The sequence below is a fragment of the Cucurbita maxima genome, unplaced genomic scaffold, assembly GCF_002738345.1.
Source record: "Cucurbita maxima cultivar Rimu unplaced genomic scaffold, Cmax_1.0 Cma_Scf00015, whole genome shotgun sequence".
Classification (NCBI taxonomy): domain Eukaryota; kingdom Viridiplantae; phylum Streptophyta; class Magnoliopsida; order Cucurbitales; family Cucurbitaceae; genus Cucurbita; species Cucurbita maxima.
Genome location: NW_019272031.1, coordinates 3,825,234 through 3,845,347, shown reverse-complemented (window position 1 = coordinate 3,845,347; position 20,114 = coordinate 3,825,234). Strand labels below are relative to the sequence as shown.

Here is a 20,114-nt window from a genome sequence, read left to right as displayed (position 1 = left end):
GTTCTTGTCCCGCTCCATTCTGGAGGGTACATAGAATCACAATCCATAGATTAAATGGATATCTTTACACTCATACTTCAATCATTCGTACATTATCTTCAAAATATTTTAAAAAATAAAATCTTTCATGTCAATGATAAACCAGAGTATGGTATAGGACTTGACTTATACGCACGATAAATTTAATTGATATCGAATTATTGCAATTTTGCATACAATTAATTAGGATCATTTTTAGTTAAATTATATTTTTCTTCTATTCCGTCCAAAAGAGGGATTGATTGGGATCTATTCAGTCACATTTTCATTCATTTAGGGTATTAACCTCATTCGAGGATGAAAGATAATATGGCTAAGGTAACTACTATTGCAACTTTCAATGAAGCCATTCAAGATGATCGTAGAAATAAAAAGTACTTAAAGCTAACCCATTTCTGTGAGTCTTAATGTAACGGGTTCACCTAGAAATATACTACTCATATTTTCGGGTTGTATTAATTTAGCTTGGAATAATATATTAGCAATCGTTCTTTCTAAAATATCTAATATACTAATGTTATAAAGTGCAAGAGAAATGGACAAATAGCCAAAATCCCAACAAAATTTGACCCCTTGTGAACCTAAATTAAATGTACCAAAATCAGCTTCAAGCTAATAGAAAAACACAAGACATGTATACACATTAAAACAGCCAATCAAACAAAACCAGACAGTTCGACGGATTAAAATTACCTTTTAGATTGTTGTGCAAAAGGGTATGTTGATCATGAGAGAGTGGGCGGCTCAGAGCTCCTTTTCCAGCATTGCCCGGACTCTGGTTGGAAGGCCATACAGGCGGATGAAACCAGCGGCATCAGCCTGATTGTAGATCTGCCCATTTTCAAAGGATGAGATATCTTCCCTGTAAAGACTGTAAATACTGCGCCTGCTGGCGACATGGACGGAGCCTTTGTAAAGCTTGAGAGTGACGGTGCCGGTGGTGTGTTCTGTGATCTTCTCCATGAAAGCATCCATGGATTCACGAAGAGGGTCGAACCATCTACCTGCGTAAACCAACTCTGCATATTTGAGGGCGAGGGAGTCTTTTACTTGAATGGTTTCTCGGTCGAGTGTTAGAGACTCGAGCTCACGGGTGGCTGCAAAAAGGATGGTTCCTCCTGGAGTTTCATAGACACCTCGACTCTTCATGCCAACGAGACGGTTTTCAACCATGTCAATTCTGCCAATTCCATGCTTTCCACCAATTTCGTTTAGTTTGGTGAGAAGAGATGCTGGTGAAAGATCCTCGCCGTTGACAGAAACAGGGAGACCTCCGACAATCCCTATTTCGACGTATCTGCAGAACGTGATGTCATGGTTGAGCATGTTGAACAGAAAATGGCGAATACCCACCAAAGGGCCTAAGGTATTACAACAAAGCAGAACAGTCTCTTTTTCATACTATTTCAACACTTAATTTTCCAGCTGGGTATAGTAGAACAAAAGATGAACTTGATTTTAAGACGGTTCATATTAGTCCCTTTTCACAGCCTTTGGTAATAAATTTTTAAATAGTTGTGGACAGATTCAAGAACAGAACAATTATTGCAAAGAATACACTTCTAGTTATTCAGATCAAATTAAAGTGTAGGCATTAGATAAGGAAGTTTACTCGGGTTCGTTAGGCGCGTATTCTGGATCTGTAGACATCATGTACATGTCCTTTTTAGGTTCGTTTGCTGGATCCTCCAAAATGTCCCCCTACAGTTATAATGCACAAAGGAACATCAGCAAAAGATAAAATTCATAAAGGAGGTCAGAATTCACCCAGTTTCTTTGAGCCATATCCTATAATACAATCATCACTTGGGTTGGTTAATAATGAGCGAACTTATGAACATCATTTCCATTCTTTCCCTATGCTTTCATTAAGAACTACAGACCAGGTCAACTTCATCAGCTGATATAGTTCATCAAATTTATAGTCCATCTCGAAAAGCGTGGAACAATGAAAAATTCATATAGGCGGAGTGAAAAGCACACCAAAAAGAAAAGAAAAGCTACCCTCACCTTAAAGAAACCCCCCCAAAGATTTGACATAAAACAATATCTCAGTTTACAATCATTTAATTTCAGCATCGTATATGTAGGATAGAGAAAAGATGATAGACGAATGATGAATCGATCAATAGTAATAAGCACTACCTCATGACTAAGATGCCACAAGTTCCGGTCTCGACTGTAAATAGATTTCTTTGTCACTGGAACAGGTATATTATGCTTCTTGGCATATTCAATAGCATCTTCTCTTCCAGTAATATCCCATTCCCTCCACGGTGCCACCACATTTAGATTGGGATTTAGAGCAAAAAAGGCCAACTCAAAGCGTACCTAATAGATATATCAGACCAATTGTATTCATCAGGGGAAAGAATATACTCAAATAGTCATATATCAAGATCATGTTGTGAGGGCATTACCTGATCATTTCCTTTCCCAGTGCATCCATGAGAAACAGCATCAGCTCCAACTTCTTTGGCAACGTCCACCATGGCCTATTTTTTTTTTCCAAATATTGAACGGATATGCAAAGCAATTAGCAAATACCAAACCAACAGGTAAAAACCATGAACATGATAATGTGATTAGAGCTTAGAGCCACTTAGAACCTTAAATTTACTTACTGTTGGGAAATCCATATCGCTAATTTAACTTAGAAATCAGGACTACCAGCGGCAAAACTACAAGTTAGAACCTACCTTTGCAATAACTGGACGGGCCATGGATGTCCCAAGCAGGTATTTTCTTTCATAAATTGCACCAGCACGCAAGCAAGGAAATATGAAGTCTCTTACAAATTCTTCCTTCAAGTCCTTCACCACCAATTGACAAGCCCCACTTGCTCTAGCCTTCTTTTCCAAACCTTCCAATTCCTTCATGCCCTGCAAGATGAGCCAACGAAAAGATGCAAAAAGATAAATTTCATAAGGTTTCCAATCAAGTGTTGGGTTATCCCATAAAAAAACACAAAACAAGTTTACTTTCGCAAATTACATACCTGACCAACATCGGCAGTAAAACATACAACTTCGCAACCATAATTCTCCCTGCAATACATACAATAGGTAATTTCCATAGAAGAGAATAATTAAGACTCGGTGAAAGGAGAATAAAAAGTGCTGCATAAATCCCAAAAGAGGAAGGCAGGACAATTGCAAGTGACATAGAAAGAACAACTGAGAGCTCAAAGCAAAAACCAAGCAGTACAGGAAAAAGGGAATGGTAACTCATAAAAGTCAGATGTACTGAAGAGCCAGTACCAGCTATCTCTCAGTTCTTCAATCATGCGACTACTGCCACTTACTGAATGAGTATTTGATAAGTTTAGAAGTCCATGGGTAGATCAATAAACAAGATTACTCTGGATCAGTGTAAGAAATGAAGACCTACCTCAGCCAGGGAACAATGACTGATGTGTCCAAGCCACCACTGTAAGCCAAAACAACCTTATTCAACTGCCCTCGCAGACCTTTAGTCCCTCTACCATTGGCAGTTTCGATCTCACTCTCACTCTGCAATATTGCCTGTATAACTGTATTCAACAGTGATTCAAAAAGAAAGATTAAAAGTTTATAAAACACGATGTGAAGAGAAAAATACAAAAGCACATTTTATAAAAAATCTAAATCACAGAGTAAAACAAGCAAGGCAAAATATACCACTAGGCTGCTCATTTAAAGTAAATATACCCACATCTTCGAACGTAATCACCATCTATTCAAATAGTACTAAAAGAGTGACTTCATGATTAAAAGCTCCATCAGATATAAACTCCCTTGGCTTCTCCAAACGACTTAAAAGTGGCGAACTAACTACCCAATAGACGGGGGGTGAATTAAGCACATATCAAGCAAGCAAGCAAGCGGAACCTCACCGCTGTTCTTATTCGACCGCAGAACACCAGCCCTGTTACTAGCTATGCCATTGCCATGAAGTTCAGACGCTTTTGCACCCAGCTACACCCACGAATGCAATTGAATAAGTCCAAGATTCAGATAAAACAGGCCGATATCGATCAAATTCATTGAAGAACAGAAGGGAGAGCATCATTGATTCAAATACCTCTTGGAATAAATGCAACTTCACCGGGCCAGATATTCTGCAATAATTCGCCACTGACTCTGAAAATGAAAACAAAAGTGTGAAATCTCAGGTAATGTACTTTAAAACCCACAGGCCATAACATATGATTAACAAAACTCAATCGAATCATATTCTCCACCACCTTTTCAAAATAACATTGCAGAGTAGCCACAAACTCCAATAGACAAATCAAAAAGGTTACCATGAACATATCCATTCCCATTTCCGTTCCCATTTCCATTTCTATTTCCAATCTTATTCTTTGAATGAAGATTTCGAACGAAATACCTGTTTTGGATGGCTGAAAAGCACCAGTAGCCGATGAGAACAGAGAGCCTCCCATTAACCGAGCCATGGTGTTAGCGGCGACGGTAGTGACCTTCGCAAATCTCAGAGAAGAACAACCTTCTGACAATCAGCTTTCTGACAACCAGCTTTCTGACAACCAGCTTTCTGAAAATGGCTAAGACGCTAGGGTTTATAATATTCGACGGCCGACGGCCATCTTTATATTGCCGCGTAATACTGACGACTTAATGAACGAGGAAATCGCTCTTAATCTTACGGTTAATCGTCTTTTTGACACATAATTCATTTTCATCGGCGATTAATCGGCCCACTAATAATATATTTAAAGAATTCCCCGCATTTGTTATTTTGTTTTAATTCATAATTATCATAATAATTAATTAGTTAATTATACCTTAACCAAATATTAGAAACATCTCCATCATCTTTATATTATCCACTTACGTACCCTTTTCACTTGACAGCCTTTGTGAGATGGATTTTCTTTTTTTCTTGTCAATTTGTAATTTTATATAATAATTTAAATTGAAAAAATTATTTCGTTAATCAACTCGTTAGTATAAATTCTCGATTAAAATATAAAAATTTTCAAATTTCTTCGTTGAATTAAAAAAAATAATAATAATTAAAACCCTATTGACACGGCTAAGTTAGACGAACACGACTCTCCATAATGGTATGATATTGTCCACTTTGAGTACAAGCTCTTATGACTTTGCTTTGGGCATGACTCTGATACCATAGTTAGACGAACACGACTCTCCACAATGGTATGATAATATTCCACTTTGAGTATAAGCTCTCATGGCTTTGCTTTGGGCATGACTCTGATACCATAGTTAGACGAACACGGCTCTCCACAATGGTATGATATTGTCCACTTTGAGTATAAGCTCTCATGGCTTTGCTTTGGGCATGACTCTGATACCATAGTTAAACGAACACGACTCTCCACAAGGGTATGATAATATTCCACTTTGAGTATAAGCTCTCATGGCTTTGCTTTGGGCATGACTCTGATACCATAGTTAGACGAACACGACTCTCCACAATGGTATAATAATATTCCATTTTGAGTATAAGCTCTCATGCCTTTGCTTTGGGCATGACTCTGATACCATAGTTAGACGAACACGACTCTCCACAATGGTATGATAATATTCCACTTTGAGTATAAGCTCTCCTGCCTTTGCTTTGGGCATGACTCTGATACCATAGTTAAACGAACACGACTCTCCACAATGGTATGATATTGTCCACTTTGAGTATAAGCTCTCATGGCTTTGCTTTGGGCATGACTCTGAGACCATGTTAGACGAACACGACTATCCACAATGGTATGATAATATTCCACTTTGAGTATAAGCTCTCGTGGCTTTGCTTTGGGCATGACTCTGATACCATAGTTAGACGAACACGACTCTCTACAATGGTATGATATTGTCCACTTTGAGTATAAGCTCTCAGGGCTTCCTAAAAGGCCTCACACTAATGGAGAGTGTATTCTTGGATTATAAACCCATGACCATTTCCTAAATTAACAAATGTGAGACACATTCATCTAGAGTGACACAAACAAAAACTCCGTATTGGGAGGATCGCTGCCCCTGCAATGGCTATTGGAATCTTCTTCTCCATTGTCTTATCATAAGCAATAATGAAGGCTGTGCTGAATGCCACTACCATGCATGCTATAGAAACGAACAGCATCAGTACCCCAATCAGTAACTTGATCGGCAACGACACTAAAGAATCATTTTCTGCAAAGCGGGATGTCAACATTGATAGAAAGATGAGTATAGAAGTTGTAGAAAACACAAGAGCTGCAACATCTGAGATTACGAATACCGTAAACGCCCATTTCTGTCGAAATATAGGAATTCCTTCTTTGTCGTTGTTGCCTCCTGGAACTGTGAACGCTGCTGCGAAAACTACCGTTGCAAGTAGCGTTGCCACTTGCATGCATGCATGAGTTTGCCGTGTTTCTCATCCATTCCTCGCCCTGTTTTCGTAGTTGTTGGTGTTCTTTTGTAAACAGCTCGCTCGCGAGGTGTTAGATTAACATTTCCAACTCTTGCAGCATCGTGCAATAACTTTGAGGGATGTTTTATAAACGCATGTAGCACTGACGGTGTAAGTCTGTGGACAACATAATACCATAGATTTTTCACAACTTCATGGGCTAATGTCTGCATTAGAGCTTTGTTGCAAATTTTGGGAAAGCCTAGAAAGCAATATATGCTTTCCAGCAGCAGCAGCAGCAATATGAAGAGCAGTTCCCTCTCTACGAGTAATCTTCCTAGTAATAGCTGATGAATCTGTGTCAAATATGGATTTGGCTGTGCTCCAATCACCCTTTAAAGCTGCTTGATATAACCTAACACTTAATGGAAGGCATACCCTCTTCCTGTTTACTGGACAGACAAACAAACAAATAAACAAAAATAGCTCAACGAAAGACATGGTGAGGAAAAGGTCTGCGCGATATTACAGCGAAAACAACTATCAAAGATACATGTTCGTACGAATATAATAGAAAAGTATCTCAATGCACATGACATATTTAAAATCGTAGCGTACAATAAGAATCATTTCGTTCTTTCTTTCATTTGTGTCATACAACACATGTGAATTATGTGTGCATAATACTTATCATGGTTTTCGTCTTGCAACATCATATAATCTATAACAAGACATCAATATTATATATCATAGCATAGTTACTCAAAAATTGAATTATAGCTTAAGGTAGGTTTGAGAGTCCGACTAGTTTTTGAATAAATTTGCATAAAGCTTTTGAAATTAGGTGTACAAAAAGTGGGTGAATTCAGAAGGAGTTTGTCAGTATTTATTATTATTACTACTGGATTCCTCTTGAGCAATGAATTCAATATTTTTGAGAACTTAGCTGTGAAGATGACAATTTGTTAGGTGGAATTCAATATTTTTGGTTCCTTTGAAGATGACATTTTGTTAGATGCGAGAGTACCCTTAGATGTGAAAATGGATATCAAATTCATTTGGACGGTTCAAAACCCAAATTCAGAAAGCGAACAGGAGACTGTGGGCCTTAACTTGGGCTGCATCACAAATATTGCAAATCGCATTCGCAGTCTCCATTTTTGCTTGTGGTGTTAGCATCGGTGGAACAGTTGCGGTATGCGATTCTTATCCGATTTTCCCTTTCGATTTTTCTCTCATATTCCCTTTTCCATTTCTTCAAATTTCCCATCGTTTCCTTCCCAATGTATATATTCTACCATTCGCCATGGAACTCGGCTGTATCTCTCGCGTTCTGTACTCAGAAATTCAGGGATTTTCAGTTCCGGCAATTGATCGCTGATGGAGTCGCCTGAAATTACCGACTGGGTATTTGATTACGCTCTGATTGAGGACTTTCCGGTCCCCGTCGGTGACCTACCTTCACTGGATCTTCCTGTTTGCACTTTGTCCTCTCGCGATTTCACTGCCTCCTTCAGGTTCTAATAGCTCATGAATCTCTTCTGAGTTTCGTTTTTTGATATTGTTCCTGGGATTTGTATGTCGTTGAAATGAATTGGTTGAGTTGTGGATTATCATCTGGGTTTGCTTGTGGATGTAGATTACATGATTGAACATAGGACTATGAAGTTATTTCATTAAGCAAAATTTGATTCACTAACGTCTTACATTGGCAAGGAGTTGTACCAGATTATGATGCCTACTCCAATCTAGCCTTCGTTCTTATAGATTTTTAACATGGTATCAAAGTAAAAAGCCTTGAATTCAAACTCTTTTTTTAATGTTTTTTCCTTCTCTGTTTTAGATTAGTAGTTCATGATATTAGAGGTAGGTTTCTAAGGGTTAGTGTAACTGCCCAAGCTCACTACTAGCAAATATTATCTTCTTTGGTTTTTTCCTTTCGGACTTCCCCTCAAGGTTTTTAAAAACCCGCTTGCTAGGGAGAGGTTTCCACATCCTTATAAAGAATGTTTCGTTTCTCTCTCCAACCGATGCGGGATCTCACAATCCACCCCCTTGGGGGCTAGCGTCCTCGCTGGCACAACACCCGGTGTATGGCTCTGATACCATTTGTAACCGTCCAAGCCCATTGTTAGCAGATATTGTCCTCTTTAGGCTTTCTCTTTCGGGCTTCTTCTCAAGGTTTTTAAAACATGTCTGTTAGGGAGACGTTTCCACACCCTTATAAGGAATGTTTTGTTCCCCTCTCCAACCTCTCCAACTGACATGGGATCTCACAATCCACCTCCCTTGTGGCCCAGCGCTGGAACACCACCTGGTGTATAGCTTTGATATCATTTGTAACAAGCCCACCGCTAGCAAATATTGTCCTCTTTGGGCTTTCCCTTTTAGACTTCCCCACAAGATTTTAAAACGCCTCTGCTAGGGAAAGGTTTCCACACCCTTATAAGGAATGTTTCGTTCCCCTCTCCAACCGACGTGGGATCTCACAATTCACACCCCTTGGGGGCCTAGTGTCCTCGCTGGCACATCGCTCTGTGTATGGCTCTGATACCATTTCTACCCGTTCAAGCCCACCACTAGCATATATTGTCTTCTTTAGGCTTTCCCTCTTGAGCTTCTCCTCAAGGTTTTTAAAACATGTCTACTAGGGAGAGGTTTCCACACCCTTATAAGAAATGTTTTGTTCTCCTCTCCAACCGACTTGGGATCTCACGGTTAGACTCAATGCGAACATTAGAGCCTATTCATGAGGAGTGTCGTGGAATGTTTATATGTTTTATTTTCTTTATATGACAGATGAGATGCCATTTTTTATAAAAGATCTCATTCGTACCGTTGTTAGTGTTTTAAGGGAAGACTTTGATGAGGCACATGGAAAGCTAAACGATATAAAAGAATCTGGGTCTAGGAAAAGGTGAGCAATTATTAGTTCCCAAGTTGAGTATCTGCACTATGAGGAGGATTAGCATATCATTGTTTATGTTCTAATGCTGTGGCTATGAATTTGAGCATATTGGATATGCCCTTACAATAACATCATCGGTTATGTTCTAATGCTGTGGCTATCAACTTTAGCATATTGGATATGCCCTTACAATAGCATGGTAGTGATCTTACTGTTTACAGGATGAGCCCTGGATCAAGTGCATCTTTGTCCAAAGCACATAAAGAGAAAGTGCGGAGAAATAGACTAAATGACAGGCATCTCGATTCATTACATTCATCTTTTTCGCCATTCCCGTCTCTGCTCCGCTCCTCCCCCGCCTCATATTTTGTGTTTGCTTGCTGATTAAAGGTTTCTGGAGTTGAATTCCATCCTCAATCATGGAACGTCTCCCAAAATTGTCAAGTCTGTTATTTTGGGTGATGCAGTTCGAATGATCTTGCAGCTAAGAGATGAAGCTCAGAAGCTGGAGGAGTCCAATGAGAATTTTCTGGAGAAGATCAATGAAATGAAGGTAGATTATGTGGTTTTGTACTCGTCGATGTTCGGTTTGATCTTCCATCGATGTTTGATTCTATTTCTTCTTTGTTCAGGCTGAAAAGAATGAACTACGAGACGAGAAACAGAGGCTAAAAGAAGCAAAAGACAACCTTAAACAGAAAATGAAAACCTTCATTACTCAACCAAGTTTCCTGCCTCACCCTCCTGCATTTTCTGCTCCAAATCATGTTGTTGGGGCGAAGCTCATACCTGTGATTGGATATCCAGGAGTATCCATGTGGAAGTTTATGCCTCCGGGCACTATGGATACGTCGCAAGACCACGTTCTCCGGCCACCAGTCGCCTGACTTGGTAGAGTTCTTCCATTTTCACTGGCTTTGCTTTTACATGCGAGGATTCCTATGTTGGTTTTTCTGTAGGGCTGACATGGTTCTGTTGTCTGTTAGATTTTCATGATTGAATTGGCTTGAATGTATGTTTTGTTATAGAAATTCCGCTGATCAAAATCAATATAGTCTACTCCCTAAGTTCTTAGCCTTACTGTTTTTCAGCAGAAGACGAGTTTGCTCTGAGAGAAACAATCGTCTTTAGAAGATTATAGAGTTTCAACTAATAGAACTATGCTCGGGTTGACTGATTTTTCTTTAGATATCCATTGTTCGGCATAAGATTTGAAGGATTGACAATGAAATTGAGTTATTCTCTAGCCAATACAGGACTTCAACAATCCTCAACACTCGACACTATCGAGGATGAGGAGGAGAATCCTCTCGTTAAAAAGATGAGATTTTGAATGATCTTGAATCAGTTGAACGATATTATCCTATTTTATGTTCATACTAATTCTCTCAAACCAATTAAAACTGAGAAGAAAACAGCATCATTAAAAAAGAAGTGTTTTAACAAGGTGATCTAAATCCCATGTTGTTTCCAGCAGTGTAGTCTCTCAAAACATTAAGCCCACCAAATGTGGTCATAGTGACAGTACTCAAAGCCATCACTGAACTAACTGAGAAGATGATGAGAGACGCCCTTCCATACTCACGAATCGCCTTCTGAACCACTACCAATCCGATCACGGAAGCGATGAAGCAGACGATGGCGTAAATGACTGCGATTTCAGTATGCTCCATTCCCAGCAGCAAATACTGGCAAGCTGACATTGTAGCCGTGAAGAACACCATGAACGAGCAAGTTGCAGCTGTTACCTGCATTAGATTTCGGAGATACGAACATAATGAGCGGATGACGAGTTAAATTACAAAATTGGTCCTACACTTTTAAGGTGGTGTACCATAAGTCTATAATCTTTCGATAGTGTGTCTAACAGCTCCAAGTTCACTACTAGCAAATATTGTCTGTTTCGACTTGTTGCGTATCATCGTTAGCCTCACAGTTTTAAAACGCGTATACTAGGGAGAGGTTTCAACACTCTTGTAAGAAATGTTTCGTTCCCCTCTTCAACCGATGTGAGATCTAACAATCTACCCCTTAGGGGCCCAGCATCCTCGTTGGCACACCGCTCGATGTCTGGCTCTGATACCATTTGTAACAGCCCCAAGCCCATCGCTAACAAACATTGTCTGCTTTGACCCATTACGTATCGCCATAATCCTTCGATTTTAAAATGCATCGGTTAAGGAGAGGTTTCCACACTCTAATAAGGAATGTTTCGTTCCCCTCTCCAACTGAAGTGGGATCTTGAGAATTAAGGTTAAAATTGAAACAAAGCAACTCAAGGACTTGCCTCAGGAGCTATTCCAAATTGAAGAAGGAAAGGACTTATAAGCATGCCACCGCCAATTCCAAACATGCCGCCCAAAATCCCAGCTAAGAGTGCCATTACAGGGAAGATCAGTTTCTTGGATGGTTCAACTGCAGGCCGTGCTTCTTCCAACTCCTTTACAAGTAACAACAGTCAAGATTGCTTTATGAAAAGATCTCAGAAATAAAAGCAAATATGTTCTAGTGTCATTCTTTGCACCTTCTGGGGGGAATCTTCAGGTTCAGGAGCCTTCTGTTTGTACAGAATCCAGAGAGTGAAAGCTATGGCTACCGGAACTTGGAGCGAAGAGATAATCCAGTAACCCGTTCCGCACGTTTCGATCGGTATAAGACCCTGCACAAACAAGGAGCAGTCACATACCCACTTCTGTTATCCTTTCATTTGCAATGATGCAGAATTAACTTAGCAAGAACAAAGAAAAAGTCACAGTGTTGAATTCGTCCTAAATGAAAAGCGTCAAATTTGATTGCAGAGATTTAGTATTGCTATCGTGGCCCGCAATTGCTATCGTGGCCCGCACCGAAACAGTGCTATACCCCTAACGCATACAAAAAGCTACCAAAGGGAGAGTACATGGGACCAAGGGGTGGCATACTATGTCCAAGCCAGAAAGTAAGGAAGTTGCACTATCAGCTTTAGACTAAACTGTCCCAATCAAAAACACAGCCAAAGCTTTGACATGAATCAACAAGTTATCGGCTCCATAATTGAGTCTAAACTGAACAATCCACCCCGTTCGGGGCCTAGTGTCCTCGTTGGCACTCGAGATTTCCACACTCTTAAAAGATGTGTGATCTCACAATCCACTCCCTATGGGGCCTATCCTTGCTAGCACTCGAGGTTTCCACACCCTTATAAAGATGTGTGATCTCACAATCCACCCCCTTCAGAGCCTAGCGTCCTCGTTGGCACTTGAGGTTTCCACACCCTTGTAAAGATGTGTGATCTCACAATCCACCCCTTTCAGAGCCTAGCGTCCTCGCTGACACTTGAGGTTTCCACACCCTTGTAAAGATGTGTGATCTCACAATCCACCCCGTTCAGGGCCTAGCGTCCTTCAAGGTTTCCACACCCTTATAAAGATGTGTGATCTCACAATCCACCCCGTTCAGGGCCTAGCATCCTCGTTGGCACTCGAGGTTTCCACACCCTTATAAAAATGTGTGATCTTACAATCCACCCCCATCTCGAGGTTTCAACACTCTTATAAAGATATGTGATCTCACAATCCACCCTTTCAGGGTCTAGCGTCCTCGTTGTCGCTCGAGATTTCCACACCTTTACAAAGACGTGAGATCCCGATCATTTTCTATACTTTTCACAGCAGTCAAGGTCAAATCAAGATCACTTCCATATACCTTTTAAGCAACTCAAGTTCTCTGAAACATAATTTTTCCCTAACAATGAACAATCAATCTAACCAGACACAGAATCAAATAGGAAAATCCATACCTGTCCATCGCGGTTGCCACGAAGAAGATAGATAAGATAGAAAGAAGACCAAACAAGAATCAAGGCTCCCAACTTCATTAAAGGGAGTCTGAATCTGCATTTTTCTTGTGTATTCAACAGAGGCTCTTCAAGAAATTTGCCTTCATTTTCATTCCCTAATCCATCTTCCAATTTACACCCATTATTCCTCAGCACCTCTGTCTCCATTCTCCAATACACCATCCCACTTACACAAGTTTTAAAGGTCGACCAAACAAGAAAAATGGCAAATAGAACAGTAGTAACCCATTCAGGAAACGCAAGGTTACATATAACCCCAATACTAACGCCTAACAACATGCAAGGTTCAGTCAAGAGCGCAATATCAAAATCAATCAAACACTTCCCCCCTGATTTGGAGCAGAAATTGTTCAATACATTCGCAATCGACCCACCAGTGACCATAAAAGCCGAGAAACTCGAGGCTGTTTTTAGGTCAAAACCAGCCACAATGGTTAAAATCGGAATATAAAGCCCGCCGCCGCCAATCCCACCAGCGCTGGATATAGAAGCGGCTACGAAACAGAGCACACCAGCAACTGTAATGGGAGTCGAACTCGGGAGATGGGTTGTCAGCCATTGTTGGGTTTGGTGGAGAAATTGATGAATCGGAGTGAAATCATTGATGGGTTTGATTTGTTTGGCATAAGAAACATTAATGGCGAGCGATAAGACGAAAAGGGCGAAGGGAAGTAGGGAAATCTTCATTTTCTTGGACTGTGTTCAACTATGAGAAGAAGCAGAAGCGATTATTAAGTGTTTATAAGAACAAGTGGCATTCGGGATAGTATGCTAAAAAAATCTTCTTCTCCGTAGCGATTTTAGGCGTTCTTAATCTTTTCAAAAGCCGGTATAAAATTAAAAAACAAAAATTAGACTAATGTAGAGTATGTCCAGCCTGGACATTTCTTTCCAGCTCAGCCAACTCAGAAGTAATATACACTTGGATTGCGATGTATTTATTTAATATTTAATTCACCTTTTTGTAATTAATTTATAGTATATTCTATTCATTAATAATATATTCCTTTTTATGTTTTTTTTTTTTTGTTCAATCATTCTTCACACATAACTACAGTGTCCCTTTTTGTCTTTTCGTCTTGTAGGGTCTTACTTTATTAATAAATAAATAAATAAATATATATATTTGGCTACATACGTTGTTCGAGCATGCATGTTCAATCGTTGCGACACAACAACGTCGCATCTCATTGTCATTTCGGTTCTCAACAATACAACCCATGCATCGTAATGTCGTCCTATTGTCTCGAGATGTCTCGATGATTTGATTGGTACATGTGTGAGTTTTCAATGAAGGTGTCCAAATATTTTTATTAATTTAAATATTTATAAAATTGAAAGATAATTAAATATAAAATTGAAAGATATTTTTATTAATTTAATTTAATTTTAAAAGGGACAAATAAAAAAAATATTTTAATAAATAAATAAACAAAACAATATTACATGTTGGGATGCAAGTGGGAGAGATGACACATATATATTGTGCTTTTAAAATTTATTTATTTTCAGGTTAATGCTTTTCATAAGGATAAAAATAAATTTGAATATGTCATTCAACATTATAAATAATCAAAAATAAGATATGATTTTGATATTTATAATTATTATTATGAGAAAAACCAGTTTATATTATTATATTTTCAAGTTTATCCATCAAGCTTCAAATGAATAATTGTATTTATTTAAAAATTAAATAAAAAAATCTGATTGGTTCTTCTCCTAAAAAATATATTTTTATTCCTAATATATTTAATGTTAGTTTGAATTAGTTAATATATTCTTAATATTTTTTATTATAATTTGGTTAACAGTATATTTTATTATTTAAATCGATTTAGTTAATTTATATTTTTTTCTTATCTGTGGGTATTAGTTGGTAGCTTGTATCCTATCTAGATCGTTATGAATATCAATGAACAATATCATACTATTCTGAAGAGTCGTGATTCCTAACCATTGGGCCATTAAAAGCTTTGTTTAATAATTATTTATTTTAAAAGTTTGTGTTCATTTTTCTATAATCAAATTTATATCTATTAAAAGTTATTTTGTTTTTTTTTTCGTTAATTTTTAAAACTTAACTTAATTTTTAAAAATAATATTTAAAAATGAGATAATAAAACCCAATAAAATTCACAAAAACTAGTAATTATAAGTTTAATTTTAAACTAAAATGTTTGAAATTCGGCTTGATCAAGCTACTACATACGTCTCTATTTGAATTGTGAAATCGAAACACAAATCAATAAATTCAAATACAAGATCTATCTGTACCTTCTACTCATTGGTTGTGAGATCCCATACCGATTGGAAAGATGAATGAGTGTCAGCGAAGATGCTGCGTCTCGAAGGGGGTGTATTATGAGATCCCCACATCGATTGAAGAGGAGAACGAAACATTCTTATTGGGTGTGGAAATCTCTCTATATTTTAAAAATCTTGAAGGGAATCTCGAAAGGAAAAACCCTAAAAAGATAATATCTATTAACGATGAACTTGAATTGTTACAACGACATTGGGTTAATGGGTTAAGTAGGAAGGCAGATATCTCACCTTCCTACTAACCCCTCCAAATTTATGTTCTTATCAAGCTAATATGAATATCACGCACTTGGGTTTACTGATCTTTGTCTCCTGAAAAAAAAAATGTAAAGGACTGACACAATATCTACTACTTGTGAATCGATCTGAAAATATTATTACTCAAGAAACAATGCAGAGTTAAGAATGAGAAATAGAATTGGAATCGAAAGCTCAATCTTCATTGATATTCACAACGTTTAAATATGATATAACTACCCACTAATATCTACAAATAATTGATATTCACAACGTTTAAATAGGATATAAGCTACCAACTAATATCTACCAAAAGAAAAATATAAACTAACTAAATTTTGAGAATAAAATACAACTAATACCTGTCAATAAAAAAAATATAAACTAACTAAATATTGAGAATAAAATAAAATATACTATTAAATATAGATATCTAATATATAATCCATAATTAATATATTCTTCGAATACTAACCATATCTCAACTAACTCAAACCATTTGTAATTATTACAAGTGGCATTATCATTAGAATGAAATTGGAGTTGACTTTCATCCAAGTTGCTTTTAATTTAATTCTCCATCCATTCATCATAGAAACATAGTTGACTTTTTGTTTACAAAGAAAAAATTAAAAAAAGGAGAAAAAAGTCCACGACTTTATTTTAGTCGAGTGTTCTATCGCTTTACCAGGTGCTCAAACTTCGAATCAAATGGGAGCATTCAAATTCGTGTCAATGTTCTTCCTCTTTACACCTTCACTGTCATTAATACTCTGTTCTTTCTTCTGCCGTGCCGACATGAACAAGAACTGCAGCCAACAGTGTTCAAAATCCGACAGCTTCTCCGGCGAGAGCGATTTCAAGGCCAATTTAAAGAGCCTTTTGGAGTCTCTAGCTGAGAATGGGCCTGTTCATAATGGCTTCTACAGCACATCAAAGGGCGAGAGTTCAACCCAAATCTTTGGTCTTGTTCAATGCAGAGGCGACATTTCTGCAAACAACTGCGGCAGCTGCATCAAAAACTCCTCTGTTTTTGCTCTGTCTGAGTGCCCAGAAAGCAGAGATGTTGTGATTTGGTTTAGATGGTGTTTTCTTAGGTATTCAACTGATAATTTCTTGGGTATTTTGGATCAAACTTCTGTGGCTGTTTTAAATGACACGAATTATGATGACCCATCTTTGGTTTCTGATGGTCAGTCGCTAATGAGTGGATTGGCTTCCTCTGTTCCGTATCAGAGTTTGATGTTTCAAATCGCTGTTTTGGAAGGTGGGGTGAGAGGGAAGCGATATGGGATGGCTCAGTGCACGAGGGATATCAGTGGGAGTGACTGTGGTCTGTGTTTGAACGCGCAATTGGATGCGTTTAGAACAACCATTGGGAGTAAGAAAGATTGGGAAGTGTATGGATTCAATTGCTTTATGTGGTATCATGATCATCAGTTCTACTTCAATTTTTCAGATCCAACTAGTGGTAGTAAGTTTTGAGTTCGTTTTTAATGGTTATGTTCGGTTGAGGATTGTTGGGAGGGAGTCCCACATTGGCTAATTTAGAGAATGATCATAGATTTATAAGCGAGGAATACATCTTCATTGGTACGAGGCATTTTGGGGAAGCTGAAAGCAAAACCACGAGAGCTTATGCTCAAACTAGATAATATCATACCATTGTGGAGAGTCGTGATTTCTAACCTGACATCAGAGTCATGTCTTTAACTTAGCTACGTCAATAGAATCCTCAAGTGTCGAACAAAGGGTGTACTTTGTTCGAGGGCTCGATAGGCCTCAGGGGAGACTCTATATTGTAGTATGAGGCATTTTGGGGAAACCCAAAGCAAAGCCATGAGAGATTATGCTCAAAGTGGACAATATCATATCATTTGTGAAAAGTCGTGATTCCTAACATGACATCAAAGTCATGTCCTTAACTTGGCTATATTCATAGAATCCTCAAGTGTCGAACAAAGGGTGTACTTTGTTCGAGGGCTCGATAAGCCTCAGGGGAGGCTTTATGCTGTGGAATGAGGCATTTTAGGGAAGTGGACAATATCATACAATTGTGGAGAGTCGTGATTCCTAACATGGCATCAGAGTCATGTCCTTAACTTAGTTATGTTAATAGAAACCTCAAGTGTCGAACAAAGGGTGTATTTTATTTGAGGGCTTAATAGGCCTCAGGAAAGGCTCTATGTTGTGGTATGAGGCATTTTGAGGAAGCCCAAAACAAAACCATGAGAGCTTATACTCAAAGTTAGACAATATCAATCGTTCTTGAGTAAGTGCAAAGGTTGATGTGTTTTGTTTTGCAATGCAGGTGGAAGAACAATTTGGAGTTGTTTTGGAGTGTTGATGATGGTTCTGATGATTCTTTAGCTGCTGAAAGTTGGCATAGAATCTGCAAATTTGAAGAATTTTCTACTTGGTTGTGCTTTTATCTTGTATTTCTTGATTGTAATTCCTACTTGTATTTAACTTGCAAAGCTAATTAAACTCGTTTCTTCGTGTTCTTGACTACCTTCTATTATTTTTGGTTATCGAAATTGATTCGAAGAATTTGTACTATGAGATTTTTAGTTGGTTGAAGAATGAAACAAAGTATTCTTATAAGGGTTTGGAAACTTATCCCTAAAATATGCGTTTTAAAACGGTGAGACTGATAGCGATATATAATTAGTTAAAGTGGACAATATTTGCTAGCAGTGAACTTAAGCCATTACGATTGATATTAGAGCCAGACACCAGGCTATGTGTCAGCAAGGACGCTGGCCCCTAAGAGGAGAATACAATCCTCGTCCCCAGTCCCATTTATCTAACGGAGAGAAGTCTCTCCTCACTCCATTCCTCATTTTCCGTTTATAAATGGAATTCTCCACCTCATTTAAAGTTGATCCCCACCGGATCCTAAGCATGAATTCAACCATCGAAAGTGGTAAAACAAGTTCTAGCAAGAGACAGGCACGAACATTAAGAATTATAACAAAGATAATATGAACTTATTTACCAAATGCAACTAAAAGTAAATCAAATTATACTAAACTAGTTGAAGTACACAAAGTTCATTCCCATCGGTATCAATAGTCATCGTAAATCATCTTCTAAATAAGTCGTTTTGTGGCTCATACAATGTCGAGAGAGCCTTTCGTCCTTCATTATTTCTTCATCGGGGTGAAACTCAGTTACAGACATCTCATTGATAGACAACAATAAAAATTTACTGATCATAGACCGATCGCTACCTATTACAATGCCATTGGCAATATTATGCATGAAGTTTGTTGGCTCTTTAGGCAAAGGCAAAGGAACCGAATAACTGTTGAGCATAAGAACCATAGATGCCATGGAAGGTCTCGACTAGGATCATCTTGAACACATAATAAAGCAATATGGATGCATCTAAGTACTTCGAGATTGAAAAATTGATAAACCTCGTAAGGAACATAACATCTCGGAAACAGAGCTCTACCACCACGTTTATTAGTGCAACAAATCGGAATAGTCTCGATAGCATGTGCTAAGCATTCTCGGCAACTCTGAGTGGACAGATCGCCGGTGCACTGTGCTAATGCGTAAAGTGTTACATCTGATGTGAAATTAACCACCTGGGTCTCGAAGGATCCGTTCATCAAAGCATTCATCGTACCAAAAAACAGCGCCTTTACTTAGGGGACAGAACAGGGGAATGTTGCTGGCAGCTTCGGCCACGCAATTTTCACAGATTGTGCTGTTGACGTCTCCACGGCACTGGAAGAGACCATAAACGGAGTCTGGTGGTTGGCCGAAGGAAGTACTGTCGAATGTTTTGACGGCGACGATGGTGGGGAAATCATTGGAGAGAAGATCAAGGCTGGACTGATAGGCGGTGTTCTTGGTGAAATTGTGGGGTAAACAACTGTGATATGTGTATGGATCTGAGGTCTGAGCGTTTCCATGGATGATATCTTACCATCCACCCCTTCTTCAAGGTTGAGCGTCTTCACTAACACTCGTTCCTCTCTCCAATCGATATCATTTCCCTCTCTAATTGACGTGGGATCTCACAATCCACCCCCCTTCGAGACCCAGTGTCACGGTCCTACTTTTTCAACCGTGCGGCGTCGTGATCTTCACACGCTCACGACTAGCCTTTGTGCGGAATCCAAGCTTGTTCGACCACACACACAGCCTGTGCGTGCATGTTCAATCGTCTGCGACACAACCAACTTACCTCTACACTAGCCAAGTCATTCGTCTCGACCTTACCTCTACTCGAGGCTGAGGTTTCTCAATTAAACATCGCGTCTCATCTTGTCATGTCAATTCTCATCGACATGGCTTATATGTCTTGACTCCATCCCAAGTCTCGAGGTGTCTTCGACAATCACAACTCACTCGGATATGCCATCAAGAATGGGTCCACGTGTCGCTCATCTCATCAGG

At 38.7% G+C, this 20,114-nt stretch overlaps 4 protein-coding genes across 7 annotated transcripts; 2 read left to right on the top strand and 2 right to left on the bottom strand.

Moving 5' to 3' along the window:
• Positions 1-534: 534 nt before the first annotated feature.
• Positions 535-4,609, bottom strand: LOC111490225 (argininosuccinate synthase, chloroplastic-like). The gene is made up of 10 exons (XM_023138765.1): positions 4,411-4,609; positions 4,102-4,160; positions 3,914-3,995; positions 3,430-3,571; positions 3,038-3,086; positions 2,739-2,921; positions 2,460-2,534; positions 2,185-2,370; positions 1,652-1,740; positions 535-1,336 (listed from the first exon to the last, which is right to left on the bottom strand). The coding sequence occupies exons 1-10, from the start codon at positions 4,475-4,477 to the stop codon at positions 784-786; spliced, it is 1,485 nt and encodes a 494-aa protein (XP_022994533.1). The 5' UTR covers positions 4,478-4,609; the 3' UTR covers positions 535-783.
• Positions 4,610-7,533: 2,924 nt separating this feature from the next.
• LOC111490229 (transcription factor ILR3-like) lies at positions 7,534-10,381 on the top strand. Of its 2 annotated transcripts, XM_023138772.1 has the most exons (5): positions 7,534-7,910; positions 9,239-9,310; positions 9,523-9,597; positions 9,692-9,854; positions 9,934-10,381. In XM_023138772.1, the coding sequence occupies exons 1-5, from the start codon at positions 7,774-7,776 to the stop codon at positions 10,186-10,188; spliced, it is 702 nt and encodes a 233-aa protein (XP_022994540.1). In that variant the 5' UTR covers positions 7,534-7,773; the 3' UTR covers positions 10,189-10,381. The 2 variants fall into 2 exon arrangements, with proteins under 2 accessions (XP_022994540.1, XP_022994541.1); XM_023138773.1 differs by lacking the exon at positions 9,239-9,310 and having other exon boundaries at positions 7,536-7,910.
• Positions 10,382-10,698: 317 nt separating this feature from the next.
• Positions 10,699-13,928, bottom strand: LOC111490226 (sulfite exporter TauE/SafE family protein 5-like). Its single transcript, XM_023138766.1, has 4 exons — positions 13,080-13,928; positions 11,826-11,960; positions 11,589-11,741; positions 10,699-11,049 (listed from the first exon to the last, which is right to left on the bottom strand). The coding sequence occupies exons 1-4, from the start codon at positions 13,824-13,826 to the stop codon at positions 10,741-10,743; spliced, it is 1,344 nt and encodes a 447-aa protein (XP_022994534.1). The 5' UTR covers positions 13,827-13,928; the 3' UTR covers positions 10,699-10,740.
• Positions 13,929-16,380: 2,452 nt separating this feature from the next.
• LOC111490227 (cysteine-rich repeat secretory protein 38-like) lies at positions 16,381-18,192 on the top strand. Of its 3 annotated transcripts, none has more exons than XM_023138769.1 (2): positions 16,381-17,101; positions 18,013-18,192. In XM_023138769.1, the coding sequence occupies exons 1-2, from the start codon at positions 16,413-16,415 to the stop codon at positions 18,185-18,187; spliced, it is 864 nt and encodes a 287-aa protein (XP_022994537.1). In that variant the 5' UTR covers positions 16,381-16,412; the 3' UTR covers positions 18,188-18,192. The 3 variants fall into 3 exon arrangements, with proteins under 3 accessions (XP_022994537.1, XP_022994535.1, XP_022994538.1); XM_023138767.1 differs by having other exon boundaries at positions 16,381-17,125; XM_023138770.1 differs by having other exon boundaries at positions 16,381-17,175; positions 18,013-18,153.
• The last annotated feature ends 1,922 nt before the right edge of the window (positions 18,193-20,114 follow it).